Here is a 21703-nt window from a genome sequence, read left to right on the forward strand (position 1 = left end):
AAGAGAAAAGTTGTCAAAATATTTATTTTATTGCAAACGTTTTAGATAAGTTATAGAATCATTATATATTATGAAAATATATTATTAGTTCGTACAAAATAATAACAACTTTATATGTAATATTTTTATAATATAGCTTGTGATCCACGCCAAGAGGCGATAGTATGATGTCCCGTTGAATAATTATCTCCACTCTAAAAATAATGAAAAAAAAGTAATTTTTATATTGCTATCATTTTGAATACGTTTTTATATTTTTAATATTCTTATCATTGTGATTTTACCTGTGTTAACATTAGTAATTCATCTTGTGTGTCGACGATTTTAACGGGGAATGGAGAACCAGGTACGAGAACGCCTGCCCAACGAACTTCGACTCTATAATCGCCTGGTTCCGTTGGATCATACCGACAAAGTATTATACGATCTTTTTGAGTTTCTCTTTGCATTTCTACTCTAAACGCTCCTTTAGGGCCACGAACTCTTACGGTGAGCTGACCGGCTCCAGCTCCTCGAGTGTCACAAATAAAGCGCGATTGAAACGTTGCTAACACTCCATGCTCAATACCTGGTCCGTAAACCCGAACCTATTGTTAAGAATATTTTTCAATATTTATTTTCCTAACTTACATTATTTTGAACTGAAATAGGTCATTGCATCTTGATTTAAAATTTAGAACCCAAATTACTACCTTTGAAGCATCTGGAGCCCCAGAAACACGTAATGTAAAAGGGGAACCGGGTACGTGTTCTCCAGCATATTTAATCGTCAGTGCATGGCGTCCAGCTTCTTGAGGTTTTACATTCAATGTAAACGTTGCATCACCGTGATCGTACAGTTCACAATAAGCCACTTTATGGGGACCAACACAATGTGCCGTCAATTCACCTAAATATTAAGATATATTTGCTCTTAATGTCTATCAATAGGTAATAAATATACAGTTTTTGAACTATAATACATACCAGGACCTGCGCGTCTTGTGTCAATAAAACTTCTTATTTCTTGACCGACTATACCATGCTTCAATCCATCTCCGGAACAAATAACTCGAGATGCATCAGCTGCACTAGTTACGTTTATTTGTAAAGGACATCCTTTTAGCTGTCTTCCATTCCAAGACACAGTCATCAAAAGAGGATCAGGTGTTAATGGTATGTAACTTGCTCGATAAACGCTGTCACCTGAGCACAAAATTATAATTTAAATTAAAAAATTCAATACAATGAGACGACTTGTAACTATTCAAAGAAATATTTACCTAAATGTTGTAACATTACATTGAGCTCGCTGGTTGGTGAAAAAAGTTGAACTTTTGGTGTTCCTGTACCAGCTTGAGAACCATCTATCGTAAAACTAACTTCTTCTCCACATTTTGCTGATGTTAATCCTCTTCCCCTTAATAAAACACGACTTGTATCTTGTATAGGTGGCTAAATACAAGAAGTAACAATAATTTTCCAAAGTTACTGTAGCATAAACTTAATCCTGCATAATTTTAATACCTCTAAATCTTGAACAATTGCTAATTTCGGAGCACCTGGAAATGGAGTTCCGTTAAATAATATTTCTAAACGATGTTCCCCGCTATTTAATTGTGGTGAAATAAGTTTCAGTCTATTATTTGAAGTCATTTCAAAAGATAATGCATGATCTCCTATGCTCCCAGTAAGTTCACCAGGTCCAGCTTCGGCAGTATCAAAACTAATTTTATTTGATGGATGTAATTTCAACCGTCCAACATCGTCACATACAGCTGGCCAACCGCCTTAGAAACAAAAAGAACACATTTCTGAAAACTAATACATTCTTTTTTTCTTCTTTCTTTTTATTACCATTATTACTGCTATTACTACAACTGTTACTATTATTATTTACCAATTACACGAAGATTTCGTGTATCAATTATCTTTGGATGCCAAGGAGAACCTGGAAGTTGTTGGCCAGCAGAAACGACTCTGATATCGAATACTCCAATTTCGGTTGGTACATAAGATATATTCCAAGTACCTGGATTAGCCCCAGCTTCAATAATTGCTTTTGAAACACTATCCGGGCCATCTACCTGCAGACAAACACGAATGAGTCGTAACATGACATAATAAAATTTATAAATGTATTATGTGAAATATTGTTTTTTCATAGTTACTTGAACTGCCGGAGGACATCTTGTACCAGTCACAATAAAGTGCGCTGTTTTATCTACATGACCACTTAATAAACCCTCCCCTTTCGCACGAGCTTGTCCAGTCGCATCAACTGTACACACTAATGGACTATCTGGTATAGGGCAACCACCTGAACACAAAAAGATATATATGTATGTATATATGTATGTATTTTTCAAAGAAGTTACAATAAATATTTTAAGATAACGGATACATTAATCTTACCATATGTGATATTAATCATATATGTACCCGGTACACTGGGAGAAAATTCAACCATTTCAGCACCATCATTAAGCGGAGTAACTTGTAAAGGAAGTTCTTGACCTAATGGGCTTGTAGCTACTACGTCCAAATCTGCCATTCCAGCATCTGCTTTTATTACTATAATAATTTATGATTACGATTAGTGAATACGTTTTTTATTTTGCAAAATATAAATATATATATTTATTGCAAAATACATACTTTTAAAGGCAATGTGATCATGTACAGACACTGTCATAGGTCCTAGTTCTTGTAATTTTACTTTAGTAACATCAAAAGCTTGACAAAAGAAAGGTGAACCCAAAACTGGTTTTGTACCTTGTAAGACATCAATTTTATATGTTCCTGATAGAATTAAAATAGTTTAATTATTACAATAATTTAATACAATTAATACAATAATGTTAATAGTATTATTACTTGTATATTTAAATTACGTACCGACGTTATTTGTAGTAAACTCAGCAAGTAAATTTCCATCTCGATGTTGATAACATCGAACTGGAACTGCATTACCTTGTGGTCCACTGATTACTACATCGAACTCTTTTCCAGGACTTCCTAAAGTTTCGATGGTAAATGAGGTTACTTTACCGACACACGATTGGTATAATCCCAATCCTGTTGCAGTTACTTCTCTTCCGCCAGTGGGACCACGAACTGTCACATCCAATGGGCTTCCTACAAACAAAAATTATGCGATGAACAATATAAATGAACTAAAACGAAATAACATAAATGATTATCAAAATAAACAATAAGTAACATACCCAATATATGAACTTCATTATATTTTATATGAACTTTATGTGGAGCTGCTCGTGTAGGATGGAACATTATATCATATTGACCATTTTCACCATCTCTAACTACACTATCAACATCAGCACCAGCAGCACGTACATTTACAGTTAATTTTCCAGGCCCAGCTTCCTTTGGTGCAACCACTATGAAAGAATTTAACAATAAATTACACTTTGATTGCTGGAAATTACCTTTCCAAAATTTAACCTTTTTACTAATCTGTAATATCCATTAAGTAATTCCTCTAGAGCTTTCTTGAACTCAAATCCGTAATCGAATTTGCTCCATTACTTTCAATTTTCGAAAATTGTGAGTTTTTAGAAAAGCTCAATTTTCGAAAACTGAAAGTGATAGAGCAAATTAAATTACATATTCATTTTAAAGAAAATAAGCTCGATAAGAATTACTGAATTGATACTACAGATTAAAATTCATGTTAAACAGTGTTACTTGAAGCATTTTATACCTTCGTAAATAAATAAATAAAATTATATGTTATATATACCTATAATGGTTCCTGGTCGATGACAAACTACATCTGACACTTCCTTAATGGTTACTTTTCCTGGATCAAAAGCTTGAAGTGTTTGAGAACTAATCATTTTATGACCGTCACTGAATATTATGCTATAAGTTCCAACTTGCCGTGTTCGAATTTCTACTCGATATAGAGTAGGTGATAATTTTGTTAATGTGCACGGAATAATTATACCTTCAGGTCCTGTATTAGATTGTGCAGTTAAATTATAACATTACAGGATATAATATATAAAAATAGTAATACACGGAATATAAGCTCACCTGTAACCTCGGAAGATACAGGCCCCTCTAATCCTGGCATTTCTAAATCCATGCATGCTGTATTCCCAACACGAATCATAGTTGGTCCATCTAACATTGTACTAATCACTGGACATTTAAATGGACTGCCTAGTAAACAATAATACTAAGGTTACTGACTTTCTGTGAATATTAATATCTGCTGAGGAAATAAAAACATTAAATTCACAAACCTGGAACATTATCATCATTGAAACTAATATTGACATAATGAGTACTAGTAGTTTGTGGAACAAATGTTACATCGTATAATCCACGAGCACAGGCAACCACTTCAGCCTTAACTGTGTTATTTTCTGTACTCACGACTAACTCTAACGTACCCTCACCAGCTTCTGCGGCATCAACAGTAAATGTTGTTGCTTGACCTAACAGTGCTTCCGTAAGACCGGATACATGAATCTGTAACAATTTTAATTTTAATAAATTTAAATTTAATAAATTAAATTTAATTTTAATAAATTACCTTTGTAACATCATAAACATTGCAAGCAAATGGAGAGCCTTTAACATGTTCACTGTCCACTAATATACTAATATTATGTCTGCCCACTTCCATAGGTACAAAACTAATATTATATTTTCCATCTATAGGTTCTATTGTAATAGGGAGAGATATATTTGATGGAGGTATTACGATTACATCACAATTTGTTGAAGGAGTTTGTGGATCTACAATAAAGGACATTAACTGCTTTACAGCTCCCATTTTTAAATTGTGACCTGTAATTACAGCTTGACCTGCACCAACTACTTTACAATTGAATGGCGAACCTAAACATAAAAAATTATATTTGAATCTTGTACATTTAATATATAACTACTACAAGTCTATTATATACCTGGAACTGGTTCTCCATTAAAACGAACACTAAGACTGTGTATAGCAGCTTCCTGTGGTTTGAAATTAACTCTGAATTTTGCATTTCCTTCGCTTTGTACATAATTTGGTACATTTTTACCATTCACAGCAACAATAATTTCAAGATTACCGGCACCCGCTTGACTAGCATTAACTACAATTAAAATATGAATGAATAGATAAAATATAATAAATATATAAAATAAAAGAATAAAACTCACTTACTGCTAAAGAAAACTGGTTTGCCAACAACACCACTATTTATATCTGTTACTTTTACTTTATCAGCATTATAAGCTTTTACTAGGAATGGACTACCTTCTACATGTAATCCATTTATTTTCACTTCAACACTATGATCCCCTACAAGTTTGATGTAGTATTTTTTTTAAATATTTTCTTAATTATTATAGTTTCTTATTGATTCACATACCAACATCTTTAGGTGTGAATCCCGCAGTATAACATCCATGACCACTTTGTTTAACATGAATTGATAAACTTTCTCTGGTTGGTGAAAGAACCTCCACTGTTGGAGTTCCTAAAGAGGTATCTGCTTCTATCGTAAATGTTGTTAAGCGATTTACAGATACTTTTTCAAGTCCTTCAGTTATTATTACTTTAGCTGTGTCGCTCACCTGGCGTTTTACGAAAATCATTTTAACCGTTTTACATTAATTATTCTTAGAGAATAATTATAATATATAAAAATGAGAAATAATAACAATAGACGAAAAAAATAATAGTGTTATACCTGGCAACTGAAAGGACTACCAGGTACATCCTCTCCATTAAACCTTAAATCCACAGTATGTACAATTGGCTCCCGTGGTGTAAACGATATTGCGTATGTATGCGGACCTTGAGCTTGAGCAGATGTTGGTACACGACCACCATTTACTGTTACTTCGAGGTTTCCTGGTCCTGCCTGACTAGTTTCAACTAAGAAGAAAGAGATGAAAATCAACAGCTTTATCTATGTGCATAATATACTTCAAAATATTTGTGTTCATACCTAAGAAAGTTACAGGCATTCCGATAACACCATGCTTAGCATCCTTTACTTTAATAGCGGTCACATCATACACTTTGCAGCTAAATGGACTACCAATCACGGGAACATTCCGATGACTTACTGAAATTCTATGTTCTCCAACTACTCTTGGTGTAAATGCTACACTGCACGTTGTATCTTTGTTGTCAGTGACTTGAGCGGGTACGGCCTGTCCATTGGGTCCTATCAAGTCCGCCGGTTAGTTGTTTAATACAATTTAGTCAGCCAACTACTAGGGTGGATCACAGGGGTACCAAAAGTGAACAGTGAGTGTTTATGCGAGTTTATCAAGTTCTTTTTCGAACTTAAGGTCTTTAATTATAATAAGCAATGTTTAATTAGAAAAAGTAAAAGAAATATATATATATATGTGTATGTGTGTACACAGATATGTATACACTATAAATATTATTCTGAACGAATTGACTATTAGGGATGCATAAAAGTAAATGGAATAAGGTATTAGTCTGCTTGTATCATCTGATAGTTAAATTCAGATTAATAGTTAGTTAATATTATTACATTATGAAGTTATACAAAGGAAGTAACTCAAGCAAAATGTATGAAGATTTAAGAAACAGAAACCACTAGAGATCGACTTTTGCATTGTTAATGCTATACTTAATAACTAAGTACTATTCAAATAAATGATCATATTGGCACATTGACTAAAGCAATCCAAGTTTCACATTCAAAAACTATAATTTTATGCAGTAATATTTAAAAATTAAGATAAAATTAATAACATATATATAGCACCATAAAAATGGCTGTCACGCATATAGTATATGCCTTACTTCATTTAGTAGATAACACTACAATTGAACTGTTAGTCACTGTTTTACTAATCACATATTACAGTAAAACCAATGCCGTTATAATACTCTAAGGTGGTAACTAGAGGTAAAAGAAGATGAAAATAACATAGAAAACTATCTTTGTGCATTATTTTTAGAAAATGTCAAGTTAAAAACCCACCACCAGTTATATGATATAATCCATTATTAAGATAAAAGTGAGATTAGTTGTGTTTGAGAAGTCTAGTAATGTCGTAGTCTGAAAGCTGGCCGACCTGCAACAGAGAGAGAATTGCTCTCAAGCTAGAGATTAACAAGACAGACAAACACAGAGGTAGAACTTCGTGCAAGTTCCCACCATAATTAATAGACAAAATTTATTGAATGAATATTACTAACACATATAACAGAAGATCAGAAATTTATTATGAAAATGATAAGTACGACATAGGAGGTGCTTATATATACTTCCAACTATCTGTAAAACCATTGTGCATCAATTGTAAAAATTTGATAATACTAGATTGCAACAAGATATAAAAGAATATTAAATATAGAGTATATCACTATGAAAATTGTGACATTTGTGCAGTAACAGTAAAAGTACAATCTTGAATTGAAAGATATACATGCGACATACACGTATTAAAGTACAATTGCAATAGAAACTGTCAATGATAATAAAAAGAAGATAGACATACCTTCAACATTAACTTCTAAATCTTCCAAGCTACCGGCAACATTACTGACGGTAAGATAACTTTGTCGTCCTAATCCAGCACTGCTTAATGCCTGCCCACTCACTGTTACATGACTGTCACCACCTACTCGAGTTATAATCGGGCAGCCTGGTACTGTTCGTTTATTAAAGGCTATATTAATTATATGTTCACATGCTTCAAATGGTACAAAACTAACTGAAAACCGAGCATTTCCCTGCGGTGTAACTTGAGTAGGTATATTTTGACTGCGAGCTGATATCGTAATTTCTAAATTTCCCTCACCAGCTTGACTTGCATCAACTATCAAGGTAAAAGGTATTTTACAATGAATTTGAAAAGAAAGTTGGAGATTGGATATAATGTGATGTATAAATATGTGTTGTACATACCAGTGAAATGTGTAGGTTGACCAACACTAGCCCTAGCTACAGGGCCTATTAATACTTTATCTGCATTAAATGCTTTAGCCAAGAATGGTGTACCATTTACAGGATGGCTATTATATTCAACACTAATTGAATGGACACCAACATCTCTTGGAATAAATTCTGCAGTAAACCCACTTTTTATATCACCAGTTACTTTCACAGGCAATTCACTATTTGGTCCTAAAAAGTATACTTTTCTAGCATCACATCATCTAATATTGATCAATTTGAAGGCATAATATCCTTACTGACCTCTTACAGAAACTGCAAGTTCTGCACTACCACTACCATCAACTCCCATATGAAAACTAGCAGGTTGATCCACTGGAATTAATTCCAGGTGATTTAAACTTAATGTTACTCTACTGGTATCAGATACATTACAAATAAAAGGGCATCCTTTCACTGCTTCCCCATTAAACTTTATGTCAATGTAGTGTGGTTTTGCGATTTCTGGTGTAAAAGAAACAAGACAACGTCCTCCTCCTACTACTTGAACATGATTAGGTACTTCTCCTTCATTTATAGAAATTTCAAGTTGTCCTTCACCAGCAGCACTAGCATCAACTATAAAATTAACAAAGATCAAACATAAATTTATATGCATCACAACTTTTTTTACAATTAATTATTTTCAGTTACCTCTAAATTGACAGGCATGTCCTACAACAGCACTGGGTATATCAGTAACTTGAATTAAACTGCTATTGTACACCTTGGCAACTAGTGGTCCTGCCGGTAGCTTTTGTCCAGCGATGGTTACTTCTACAAGATGACTGCCTACTTCAATTGGAGTGAATTCAACACGAAATTCTCCTGATCTTCCTGATTCTTCATTAATTCTTGCTGGTATATGTCTCTTAGAAGGTGCTAAAAATGATTGTTACATTTTTATTATAAAAATGTTATTAATAAGTATAATTTTAAATATGATATATAATTGATTTTGAATACATACTTATAATTTGTACATCAATTTCATTATTACTAAAGCCAAGAGCAGAAAGTTCAAAAAGTGCTGGACTACCAGCAGGGACCAATCTTATTGAATCCCCAATCACTGACATTTTTGGGGCTGGCATAATGCCCACACGCCAGGGTGATCCTGTTAATTTGTAATATTATCACATATTAAATATACACATAAAATTTTATAATAAATTTTTTATTAAAATACACGAAATTTGAATCATAAATGGAATTTAATCAAAATTTAACTAATGTATACACAATATTTAACTGCAGTGTAATAATATTTAAATGATTAATAATTGTTTCAATTTAAAGCATTCACTTTTTTTAAATTACAAAAAAAATCATCTGTATCTATACACTTCGACTAAGATTTTATTATATTCAATGTGATTCTCATCAAATATTGCCTAACCTTAGGAAATATTAGTTACCATAAGAATATATACAATGAATCGAAGAAAATAACTTTTATCATTGTCGCGGAGAAATCGACAAAGTTATTTGAAATCAACAAGAGGAAGATTGATATTATTCATTATACGAAACTAGGAAAAAATTAAATTACCTTTACCACCTATAATTTCAAACTAAGAAACCTGAAAGACGCTAAGAAACTTAAAGGAAAAAAGGAAAATTTAATTGTATTATAAATTTACTAAATTTAAGAATAGGAAATGAGACACACGAATCGAATCTATCGGTCAATAACAGAGCTCCATTATGGAATACACTTCGATCTCGGCCATAAGAACAGATAGTGAGTGTTTTCACAGTCGCTCGCGCACTAATTTGATTATGGTTATTTCATCTTTACTGAGCACTAATTGTGAATAATTCCGTTGAAAATCCATTTTGATATAATTTGAAAACTACTTTTAAAGATGAAGAACAGAATTTAAAATCGAATGATCGAGAAAATCGAAGAATTTTATAGCTTCTGTTCCTTGATGAAGAAACGTCAGCAGGTCGCGATTCACGGCAGACTCAGAGTCGAACGACAGAACGGGTGTAGCTGCCACTACTGAGTTGCTGCTTAGGCCCAAAACCAGGGACGTGCTTTTCTTGGTGTACATTCAATAATTTTGTGTCACATTTTTCCTTTTTCTCCGCTATGTTTTATATCTACTTTAAATTAACTTTTTATAGCATTTCTTTTCATGATTTTGTTCATATTTAATGATTTTTTGTTACGAAAGTACATCATTTTTACTGGAAAATCATTTTATGGTGTAAATTGAGTGGGGCTTTAATGCAACACGGTACGACTATGTTCTCCCATCCGTTTCTTGCTCGTTCGACCGGCTACAGTGTATACGTTCACACGATACCTGATCTGCGTATTTCGATACTTTAAGGTCGGCCGCAAATAGAAACTTCACTGTCTGCATTCAACGTAAAATTACTTTAGAATACATACAGAAAAAGTGTGATCTTATACAGCTAATGTTTGTTACTGATTATTATCGATAAAAAATAAAAAAGTGCAGTTTTTCATATATTGCGATACTATTTAGTAATGACATTTTTATGCCATTCAGTCTACTACGTTAAACGAATGTCAGAGTGGAATACTTGAATGTATACAAGGAATGTGGCTTTCATGCATTATAATTCTATGACGACCGAATTCTTTCGGTTTTCCCTTCCAACGGAATTGGAAAACTATAGTTTCTTGGATAATTTTGTATTTTTATACTTTTATTTTTTATAATTGTATAAAGATTTACAGTTGATGTATTTTTGATATATTTTTTCAATACTTCAATAGCCTGAAAATTAACTGGCAAATGTTTGTGACGTTTTATGATATGCAATACGTATAATTTATAATACCTAATATATTTTTTATATTTAAGAAAAGTGAGAAAAGGAATTAAAAGTTGTTCAATACTTTTTACATTACGTCTGTACTATTAAGATCATTGAGTTGTTTTTCTTTCATTTCGGATTGCTTAGCGCTACATTCTTAATGTTAAGAGTTACACTGAAGAGTCTATGGTTCGTGAATCGCTGCATTCCCCAACATAACGGGTCATACGGAAGGAAACTTGTTCCAAAATTTTCAAAAATTACTCTTGAATTGTTATTGACTTACTAAAATATGATTAACAAAAGTGATATCAAAGAAGTAAATGTTATTTCTAAATTTGATATATTGGAATGAATGGAACATTACTTATGCAATAGCAAATTGAAATCAATTAAAATCAATCCATGAATACGTATGCTAAAACGAAAGTAACAATGTTATATAAATATAGTACAGCAATCTTTGTCTAAATCACAAATTTTTTTGTAGCCTGTAACAAGTATAACTAATATATAATCGAAATTTTTATAATTAGTACGTATTCTAATTGAGCACTACCGTAATTTCATTACACGTTTAGAAATTATACTTGAATGTATATCTCTTCATACTTAAAATTGGAAAAATTAACGATATAAATTTCATTTAATGAAAAAATTTAAATTGAAGAAATAGTTTGGGTTGTACAAGAATGCATTCCATATGTCACTAAACCGTAAGTTATTCCGCGTGCTGTCTCAGAATAGAAACAACCGCAAACATTTCTTTCTTGCTAAATAATAACGGTGCGCCGCATATTTGACTTTACAAAAGACCGTACAAAAACAAGATTATAGTTATAGAAATTACTATTATTACATGTATAATTAGAAAAGATTTGCTGTTTAAACAAGACGAAAGAATTCAAAGACTTCCATATTAAATATATGTCGTTTTACCCAATGATAATTATTATTTACATAGTTTTAATATTAATATAATTCATTATATTGTAAGTATATAGGAATTAAATCACTATATTATCAGAAACTTTTTTTAAATCATTGTAAGATAGTATGTGCAGTTACATGGATTACATTTACCTCTATGTAGGCAGAGACTGACTATCCTCGTTCGTAACCAAATACGTCTACAAGTATACAAAGACTTTAGTGACCACACCTACAGTCTCCTTGATATTTCTTCTCAATTAATAATATATGAATATTATACAACCTTTGACAAATAAATGCAATTTAAAGTAAATATTACCGATATATACATAGAAGAGTTTATTTAGATAAAATTTATATAAAAAATTATATGATACATCGCCTACTATCTATATAAAATAAACCATTTGAATATTTAATTTTTTATAATTTTCAAACGTTAATTACACTTTTTTTTTTTAATCGGGAAAAAAATATGAATTTCTTTAATATTTAAAACAATTTGAAAATAATATTCCGTTGAAGATTTTTACAGTATTGTACATACTATGTGTAATCACGATTGCAAAATGCCCTTCTCCACATCACATTTAAATAATTTTCTTTGCACATATGCAGTAACATAACACAAATGCCCTCAAGTTTTACTGTCACAATATGTAATAAATAATATTCGAAGTAGACATAAAGCGTTATTTAATTATCGTTAAAGGCGTATCATTTGTACGAAATCTTATTTACAATTTTTTATTTGTTATGCTGATTCGTATTAAGATTTTTAAGTAACATCAATAATATAAAGTATCCGAACATCGTATGATTATACGATACTGTATGGCCGAAATAAAAGGTCTGTTTAAATAAGAGTATTATTCATTGTACTTTGTTAAGTAAATGAAAGGAAAAAATTCAAGAAGGAAAGGAAATTATATATGAGGAAGGAAAGGAAACGATGACGTCGTATATGTGTCAGTGGAACATCACGTGGATGCGTGAAATCGCAAGTCAATGACCTGATCAATGACCTGTTGATTCAAATAGTACACATATGTACTTGATTGTACAATGTATTTCAAGAGGTAAAATAATGTACGACATGATAATTGAATGTAATTTTTATGAAAAGCTGGAAACTAATAAGACTTACAAACGTAAAATTTAATAAACAATAATGATTAATATGCTTACGCAGTATGAAAACATTTTTGGTAAATATTAAATACTGTACAAATTTACTTGATAGCTTCTCCAAAAATTAATTTCTTGTAAAGAATGCTTGCTTTAGCAAATAAATTAAATTTTTAAATAATATCACCACTAGTACACTCTTTTGTTCATGAAAGTATATGAAGAAGTAATGGATCACTTTTACTAAGAAAGATTGATTCATTAAGGCAAATTGAAAGGAAAAGTATTTGTTCATGAAACAGAAATAAATTTGTTATTGACTAAGAAACTAGTTTCGCTGAATATTTTAGATACGGAAGTGTATACAAATTTTATTTTATATTATTACACTGTGTTATTGTTCATATTTTCGTGATATAAAAAACAAATAAAAAGAGACTTACCAGGGACAACTTCGCCATTGAACGTCATTTCTACGAGATGTACAACAGCTTCATGAGGTACAAACGATGCCAGAAATCGTTGATTACCTAGTGCTCTAACAAAACTAGTTACGTGACCACCATTCACAAGGATCTCTAGATTTCCAGATCCGGCATTAGATCCGTCAACTATAAATACGAAAAGTGTACAAGGATATAAATTTTTGTCGTTAATAATAAGTATTTTATTATTTTGCAGCCATAAATATGTTTTTGGATACATACTTTCAAATTCTACTGGTTGATTAACAACACCATTCGGAATGTTCCCAATTTGAATAGCGCGGGCATTGTATGCTTGCGATCTGAAGTAGTAAATTTTTGATAATTTCATTAACTTTTTATAATTTCAGTAACTACTTTTTTAAAATTTTAGTAACTACAAACCTAAAAGGTGAGCCTCGTATATGTTGACCATTTACTAAAATTTGAATAATATGTTCTCCAACTTCTTCAGCGGTTATTGTGTACGTTAAACCTCGAAGAGTTGATTTTTGTATTGGAATTATTTTTCCATTTGGACCTGAAATCACATATATTATACTACAAAATATATGATGTACTACACTAGTAACACAATATAACAAGAAAACTTACCAGAAACACTAACGGTAATTTTGTTCGGATCTACACTTTGATCTATAGTGAAAGTAGCCGGTCTATGAATCTGTAATGTCTCAAGTGCATTTCCAGTTACAAATTCGTAATTTCTATCTTGTGTTGATGAACTAGAAACTTCATTATTAAGATATCGTTCGTGCATTCCTTCTGTGCTATCCATGTTTTTGTAATAATTATTATTTTTATTTTTAAGAATTCCGTGCGTTTGTGTACGAATATTTTGATTTTCGTTGGTATATTTTTGGGATGTATTATATTCTGAAGTTGAAAGCTTTTGAGTGGATGCAAGATTGGAGGAACTATTATGAGTGTGCAGTATATTCTTTGAACTGTAATCCTGAGTATTCTTATAATTATTATTGAAGTAATTCGAGTTAGTGGTATTTTCAGCTGTTGCAGAATTATTGGTTAGATTAGCAAGGGATTCTAAACTGCCATAAGATAGCAAAGATTTTGTTTTCTCTATAGCATCCCATGAATCTCTTCTCGAGGTCCCACCAATCATCGATGATACTCTGACGTTGCTGCTTGTGTCGACTGTTCCATTATCCGTGGAATCTCTCCTATTGTAACTATTGTCTTTGTCATTTCTCGGACTGAAGCTCCTATTAACAGGACTCTGAGTTGTGCTACGATATGCCATCGGACTTCGATTTGGCGAACGAGATCTCTTCAACGATCCCGAACTATAAATGTCTCGAGATTCCTTAATGACTGGTGAATATCGTGGACCATGCATCGTTGGACTTGGATTTGGAGAACGAGATCTATTTATTGTACTGGACTCTTTCATAAAGCTAGGACTTTGTACCGTCGGGGATCTCGAATGATTGTATGTAGTAGAAGAATAAATTTCTTTCGTATCCTTAACCATAGATGGACTATGAAGATTTCGCGAAACAGGACTATGACTATGATTTGGAGATCGAGTATGATTGAACGAAGTCGATGTGTGGTACGTCGAACTAGAGTTTTCCAACGAATAATTATTCGATGTCTTATAAGTGGAGGTAGTTTGACGTACGGGAGAATACTCGCGTACATGTTGAGTTGGACTGGATAATTTATACGTAGGAGAAGAGTAAGCTTTCTGCTGTACAGGACTTGATCTATCAGTCTCAACTGCAATGTTCAAGCCGTTCATTCGTCTTTCCAGTGAAGATAATTTAGACTTATCGAGGCTAGATTCCTTTGATCTTTTCGATGCTTTTTGAGTTCCTACTCGTATAGAAAATGGAGAACCTCGAACATCGGATCCATTAAAATATACATAAACTCTGTATTTTCCAGAATCTGATGGAATGAATGAAACTCGATATTGCATATGTCCAAAATTTTCCACTCTGAAAGGAATGGATTGTTTATCATGGACTAAATCTATTATTACATCGCCAAGACCCCCGGTTCCTGTTGCATCGACAGTAAATGAAAATGGTTGTCCGGGTAAAGCACCCTCCGTATCCAATAACTATAAATATTTATTGAAAATCAAAGATTCATCGATATGAGTAAGATAATACATAAAATAACTGATATACCTTTATGCCATTAGGATCAAATACAAAGCATATAAATGGTCCACCTTGTATGTGATTTCCTTTATGAGTTATCGCAATACTCCATTCTCCTGTTTCATCTGGTTGAAAGGTCGCGGTATGTACTCCATCGTTTTCTTTAACAGGGCATGGTAGAGATCTTCCAGTTGGGGACCAAGCAGTCACATCAATGCCATTATGACTAGTTCCTAAACAATGTTTATTTTATAAATTTAAATAATTCAACATCCTTTTCTACCTGTTTTTCTTTCTTTATTTTTTGTGATGTGTACTTTTTAAGTACCATGCTTACCATAACTGTTGACTAGAACTTCAACAATGGATCCTATAGCGCACGGATCCATTCCAGGTGATTTAATTTTGGTTAAGGGAGGTAAAACTCTGAAATAATAGGGACATCCATCTACTAATTCTCCGTCGTTACATACCATTAACTGTAATGCAACCAATAACAAACTTTATATATTGACTTATTAATTTAATATCTAGTATAATCTAGTATTATCAAAACGAACCTTATGCATCCCAACTTCTGTAGGTATAAAGGTTCCCTTCCCATGTATTCCATTCCATGTAAGTCTACATTCTACCCTTCCGCTCGGACTTATCACTTCACCACGTACTTCCCTTGTATTCACTTCTTTGGTAAGAATCTCTAATTTAAAGTGTGCCTACAAATAATCATTACTTTATAATAATGAACTTTGAAGAATGGTTGAGCAAATAAGTTTCTTGGATAATAATTAACCAACTAACTGGCTGTTGCACTCTAGCGGAAGTGCTATCGATGTGGACAACAACTTGTTTGCTAGCTTGAGGGCGAGGCTTTACCCACTGAAAGTATGCCGCATACGCCATAACGCCTAAATGTTCTACATTTTGATCTGCCATGTCTTTTGCCTTAAGAATAGGCTCTACGCCCAGTTTCTTGCCTCCATCAATACCTTTCAAGTAAAATATAAAATAGTACCGCATAAATGAATAAAAATAATTCACTTTTTCTAAAAACAAATTATGTATTAATATTCACCTAATTGTATATTATGTTCCCATACGGAAGAATCGGTATCAATCTTATCGTAAGCAGGAGCAGGGCCACCCAAGTTTCTCACAATACCACATAAAGCTTTGCCGTCATTCCAATCCGTCTGTAAGAAATAATTCCAACTTACAGAAATGTCTATGGTATACGATCTCATATCGGAGTAACAAGTATTCGCTCACCGTAAAGTTTTGTACTGGATGACGAGGTAACTGTGAGTTAACCCATCGTAACGTTGCGTGAAAACCCGGCGAACCTTCCTTCATGAAATACGACAAGTAGGTCATTCCCGATAGTTCGTCCAAATATGGAGATGCAAGATACTCTGGTTCGAGTACCATAGGTATATCAAATTCACGTTTCGAAATTTCCATAGCTTTTCGACAATTGTACACACTATAAATATAAAACTTCTTATGGAATTTCTGATATTTAACTTTTAAAGTTGTAATATCTTGAAAAAAATACGATCTTCCGATTGTACCTATCATTAGGATCAAGTCGACGCCAATGAGAAAATAGACCTGGTTGGCAATAATCTAGCAAGGCACTTAGATATACGCCAGAGTTCCAGTCTGTGGTGAAGTTATTTACTCTACATTCCGGTAAAACTGCCTGTAAAACGAATCGATGAAACAATTTTGGTTAATTTATAACTATTAAGTTTTCCTGGATTAGATATTTTTTGTATACATATATATATTTTTATATAAAGTCAAATATATAATGTATCTGCAATGTAGCAAGGTTACTTGTGCGATTACGTGTACTGACCTTGAGCCATGCAAGCATGAGTTTCCTTGGAGGGAACTTGGACTTGCCTATTTGGTACCTTACAATGAGCGACCATATCAAACCAAGGATCAGTTTCAAATTTCCATTGACAATATCTACATTACCTATAAAAAACGATTTGCAGTTTCAAATTATTTCAGATATTTATCAAATTCTTACCAACAAAAGGAAGCTGAAAATTATTTAATTTAATGTTAAGTTAATTAAACTTTCCATGTGTCTTTTGCATCGGAAAAGCTGAATATTCCTGCAAATGAATTTTTATTTCAATGATTATCTATTTTAATAATATCAAGATACTGCAGTCATGAAAGTTTCCCCGCGTGTTAAAGTATGTTAAAGATGCGCACGGTACTCACGCGGTAGAAATGAAATTAGTTGCTAGATACACGATAGTATAATTGTAATGGTTCTAGACTATGGTCTCGTAGGCGCCGATAGAACACCAGAAAGGCAACGACCTCGAAGATTGATTTGCAAGCAATGACGTCGCAACTGTATTTTTTATTTCAAAAAGTAACTGGAATCATTGATAAACGCTACTGTTCCAACAATTATTAAAATATTACCACAAGTATTTAAAATTAGCTGAAGTATAATAACCTGGAAGAATGCTATTCGTACGGCTTAAATGCTATATATTGTTCATATAAAATACGTTCGTAACGATGGTCCACATTTAATTATTACGCTTATCGCGTTGTGACTCATGGCGCATGGAAGCCGCACCGCGACTCATATTTTACCACTGACCACGAGAAGAGCTTTGCTGTTTTGCATATAAATATCAAATAGATCCAAATAAATGCGAGTTTGATTTTGATTGTTTCATATATTATCAAGGAAAATACATTTTCGGTAATAACCAGTGATAACCAATTAAATTAATCAAACGTAGAGATCAGATGTTTAATTAAAAACAAATCATCAGGAAATCGTTTATTATATAACACGGTGCACTGATTGTTAACCTTTTGCACTACGATTCACCTTACACAATAGCTCCATCACATTCGCGATGAAATCATACTACGATAATTCTAGAACTTTAAATATTAAAACACATGAAATATAATTTTGGTCGTATGACCAAAAGTGTAGCACATATTTCTAATATCCGACAAGAACTCATGACGAGTTAGATTCGTTATTATAGTGCAAAGAGTCAAAGCAATCTAGTATTTAGCATAACTTCATGTATTTTATAAGTAAACAGTCGATACGATAATAAATTATGCTCACCGATATTAACAAGTTTCACACCGTCAGCCTCAATAGCTTGAAGAGCTGTTGAGACATTTTCCAAATGGTGATGTTGATTAGCTGGTCTGGGATTCCATCGAGGTAGTCGTCGTTTGGTGAGTACTTCAACGAGAGCGCATAATCGTGTACCGTCCCGAAAGTCTTCAACGAGATCGATGACGGGACCATTTGCAGAGTCGACCGCGTGTTTCAGGTGTTCATTCACCCAATTTCGGAAAGTATTCGCTTGAATTTCCACCCACAGATCCTCATGTCCCTTGATAGGCATTCCTTTCGCTGCTGTACCTTCCGCAGACCGGGCTACTAAACCTACCAATTCTTCTGGTCGCAATTGTTCCGTTGATTCCATTTTTCTTCCTATTCGTCAACATTTTATATCATATCACATATTTATATCACATGCACTTATTGCTAGTACGACGCTACTAATAAAAATAAAATTCCTTTAAAATGTAATAATAATCCATTAAGATAATTAGACGTAAATTGTAGATCAATTGATTTAATGACCGATGAAAAACACCAGCGCATACGTTCAGTCGGATAGACATTAAATATATAAAAAAATCGGTGAAGTTATAAATAACGTTGAATTTTTTTGAATACTATAATGAATGTAAGTCGAAAAACCTACTTAATTATGCAACACTCGTTCCTCGAAGAGATTAGTTCGTTAACAAATTTCTTATGGTGAAAGTAAAAGATGGCACTGGTATGTCTCTAATCATTAATCCACCTTATACAGTTCATGTGCTTTAAAATAAAATTCTACCACTCAACTGCTTCATTCGAATTCATTAAATCTTTTACTGTTACAGGCGAGAGAAAGGAAACAAGAAAGCGTAGAAATAATATCGTAGTTTACTCATTCTTTTTCCCTATTTTTATTTGCAATAGACGTTTCATAAAGAAACTCAAACTATTAATCATATTGCATCTTTAGGTTAATGTGATGTATTAATGTGACATCAACTGCACGTGCCAGAGGAATTGCTTCGTTACGCTACACTGTGTTATGACATCACTGTTCTCTCAAAACCTTGTCTGACCGGTGAAGCTTGCGTAAGTGCGTAAAAATTTTATACCGAAGCAAGCAAACTTCGATGGTCGATGCTATCGATCACTACGAACTTTTATTGTTCGATTTCGTTAGGTTAAATGTAGAATCGAATAGCCTTTCGGATACGTACGTCATATAATATTTGATTTCAAGAGAAAAATATGACGTAAATAGCAGAAGTAAATGCAAAAAGAAGTCAATTAAAATTTACTGAATAGTAAAAAGGCATTTGAAACATTCAAAATAATTGTCTATGATGGTTTCTTTATTGGATAAGATGTTTTCAATGTCAAAGAATCATTTGTAAATATGACGTTACGGCAACGTATTAAAGAAAATCGAATAATTATAAGAGTATAAAAAGCACGTTATTTTTTCCACTATTTCATGAGAAACTTTAATAGAGCACAGATGGATATCGATATTACACCTATAAAGCTAATGCACATGAAATTCATTTCTTTTCCTTGCACTTTCACTTCATTTATCTTTTCAAATTTTTGTATTAAAGACACACGATCTTTGGTATGTTTCGATATTAATTAAAGTCTACCGATATTTAAAATTTAATTCTAAATGACTTAATGAGATAATTTCTTATGACTGACCAAAACCATTTTGACATAATAAATTTCATCTTTATAATATAAATTGTAGACTTTATGAGAACATTCATCGATTGGTCAATAGTCAATGAATTGACCAATCGGAATCTTCGTTGTAAGAGCGCGATTTGGAGTAGGTTTATTCAAAGAATACGCAAAAGAATAATTCCAAAAGTATGCAAAAATCTTGATCATTAAAAACGATGTTTAACATCATCAGAATAAATGCTTTAAACGCAAACTGTTTAATACGTTCACTCACACAACTGAATACGTAAGAATGATTGGTATGTGAACTGATATTTACGTCGTTGTTCTACGAAGCAACCTCCTGAACGCGGAATCTCACGAAACCGATCCTCCAACGCTATTCCTTGGTTTACGCGATTTTTCTTTCAAGAAGCTTGCTCCACTCGTTGACAAAACCAGGATAGACTTAAATATAGCGATATACTATGCAAGAAACGCCATTTTTGGATGTTGAAGATTTCGTACCGTTGTCAACGACTGTTCTTCGACGCGTGTGAGCTCACTGAACTAACATGAATATCCCCTTCTTCTTCACAGCTCGACACAATCGCTTTCCGAGACCGTTGGAACACACGATTGTAATGAATATGAACATGTATCTATTCAACTTCGGGCCCTTACACTTTATAATATATTTTAGAATTTAAATTATACATCTTAATCGAAACAAAAGAATTCTAAATGAAAATATCTCATTTCTTGCTACGAATAAAGTAAGTGAAAAATGGTTCGAGACAAAATCGCTCAGACATAACGAGTTTTTTCCGGTAAATACCTTATTCGTTTCGTTTTGATACACTACTGAAATTCTGTAACTAGAATCACGCAAATTATTCCGCAAGGTGGTGGCACCTGTCGGAAATGCAATCGCATGGAAGCATACCTGCAGGCGTCAAAATGGACAAATTATGCTATATATTATATTTATATATACAGTTATACAAGAATTCTAAAAATCTTAATATGCAAGTAATAGCAGTAAGCAATACGAGACGAAGTGACTTCAATGATTGGGACTGCATACATTGCGATCTTTCTTTATCAGGTATTGAAATCACCAGATACTTAGTAAGCCACGTAAAATAGATCGCATAATATGTTAATTAGTTACGTTCAATGATGACGCTATACATTATTATACATATTCCATCCAAATTAAAAAATTTTTATATAATTATCAATGTTACTTTATAGTGTATCAATAACAAATATTTTTATGTATCTTAATATCGATTTACTTATACTTAGTTCCACTCATCTTATGGCTCATGTAATTTCCATATGTACATATGTGTATATATATATATATATATGTGTGTGTGTGTTGTAACAATATATAACATAAAATATTTATTCTTCTTACTGTTTCTATTTCTATTTTCTAGCCTCAAGTAAAAGTAAAAAATAAGATAAGCTATTTGAACATTAAATACTTCACAAAGTAGAATTAGATAGGGGTTC

General features: G+C 32.6%; 1 protein-coding gene across 7 annotated transcripts; it reads right to left on the reverse strand.

Annotated features, from left to right (window-relative positions):
• Positions 1-117: 117 nt before the first annotated feature.
• Positions 118-20728, reverse strand: jbug (filamin-type immunoglobulin domains fbug). Of its 7 annotated transcripts, none has more exons than XM_017909900.1 (40): positions 20708-20728; positions 18527-18904; positions 17264-17388; positions 16974-17104; positions 16672-16885; positions 16478-16595; positions 16204-16391; positions 15963-16118; positions 15740-15881; positions 15430-15635; positions 13868-15359; positions 13658-13793; positions 13496-13575; positions 13232-13399; positions 8902-9048; positions 8586-8813; positions 8196-8510; positions 7905-8123; positions 7495-7815; positions 5958-6179; positions 5697-5884; positions 5376-5580; positions 5168-5305; positions 4923-5096; positions 4547-4854; positions 4254-4482; positions 4042-4170; positions 3746-3961; positions 3207-3383; positions 2878-3117; positions 2638-2781; positions 2395-2553; positions 2151-2299; positions 1880-2066; positions 1507-1769; positions 1263-1434; positions 967-1185; positions 693-889; positions 285-587; positions 118-194 (listed from the first exon to the last, which is right to left on the reverse strand). In XM_017909900.1, the coding sequence occupies exons 2-40, from the start codon at positions 18894-18896 to the stop codon at positions 126-128; spliced, it is 8844 nt and encodes a 2947-aa protein (XP_017765389.1). In that variant the 5' UTR covers positions 18897-18904; positions 20708-20728; the 3' UTR covers positions 118-125. The 7 variants fall into 7 exon arrangements, 5 of the variants coding, with proteins under 5 accessions (XP_017765389.1, XP_017765388.1, XP_017765393.1 ...); XM_017909899.1 differs by having other exon boundaries at positions 20520-20720; XM_017909904.1 differs by lacking the exons at positions 13232-13399; positions 13496-13575; positions 13658-13793; ... (9 more) ...; positions 18527-18904; positions 20708-20728 and adding exons at positions 9484-9532; positions 9604-9905.
• Between the last annotated feature and the right edge of the window lie 975 nt (positions 20729-21703).

Source organism: Eufriesea mexicana, unplaced genomic scaffold, assembly GCF_001483705.2.
Source record: "Eufriesea mexicana isolate 0111107269 unplaced genomic scaffold, ASM148370v2 scaffold36442, whole genome shotgun sequence".
In the NCBI taxonomy this organism is placed as follows: domain Eukaryota; kingdom Metazoa; phylum Arthropoda; class Insecta; order Hymenoptera; family Apidae; genus Eufriesea; species Eufriesea mexicana.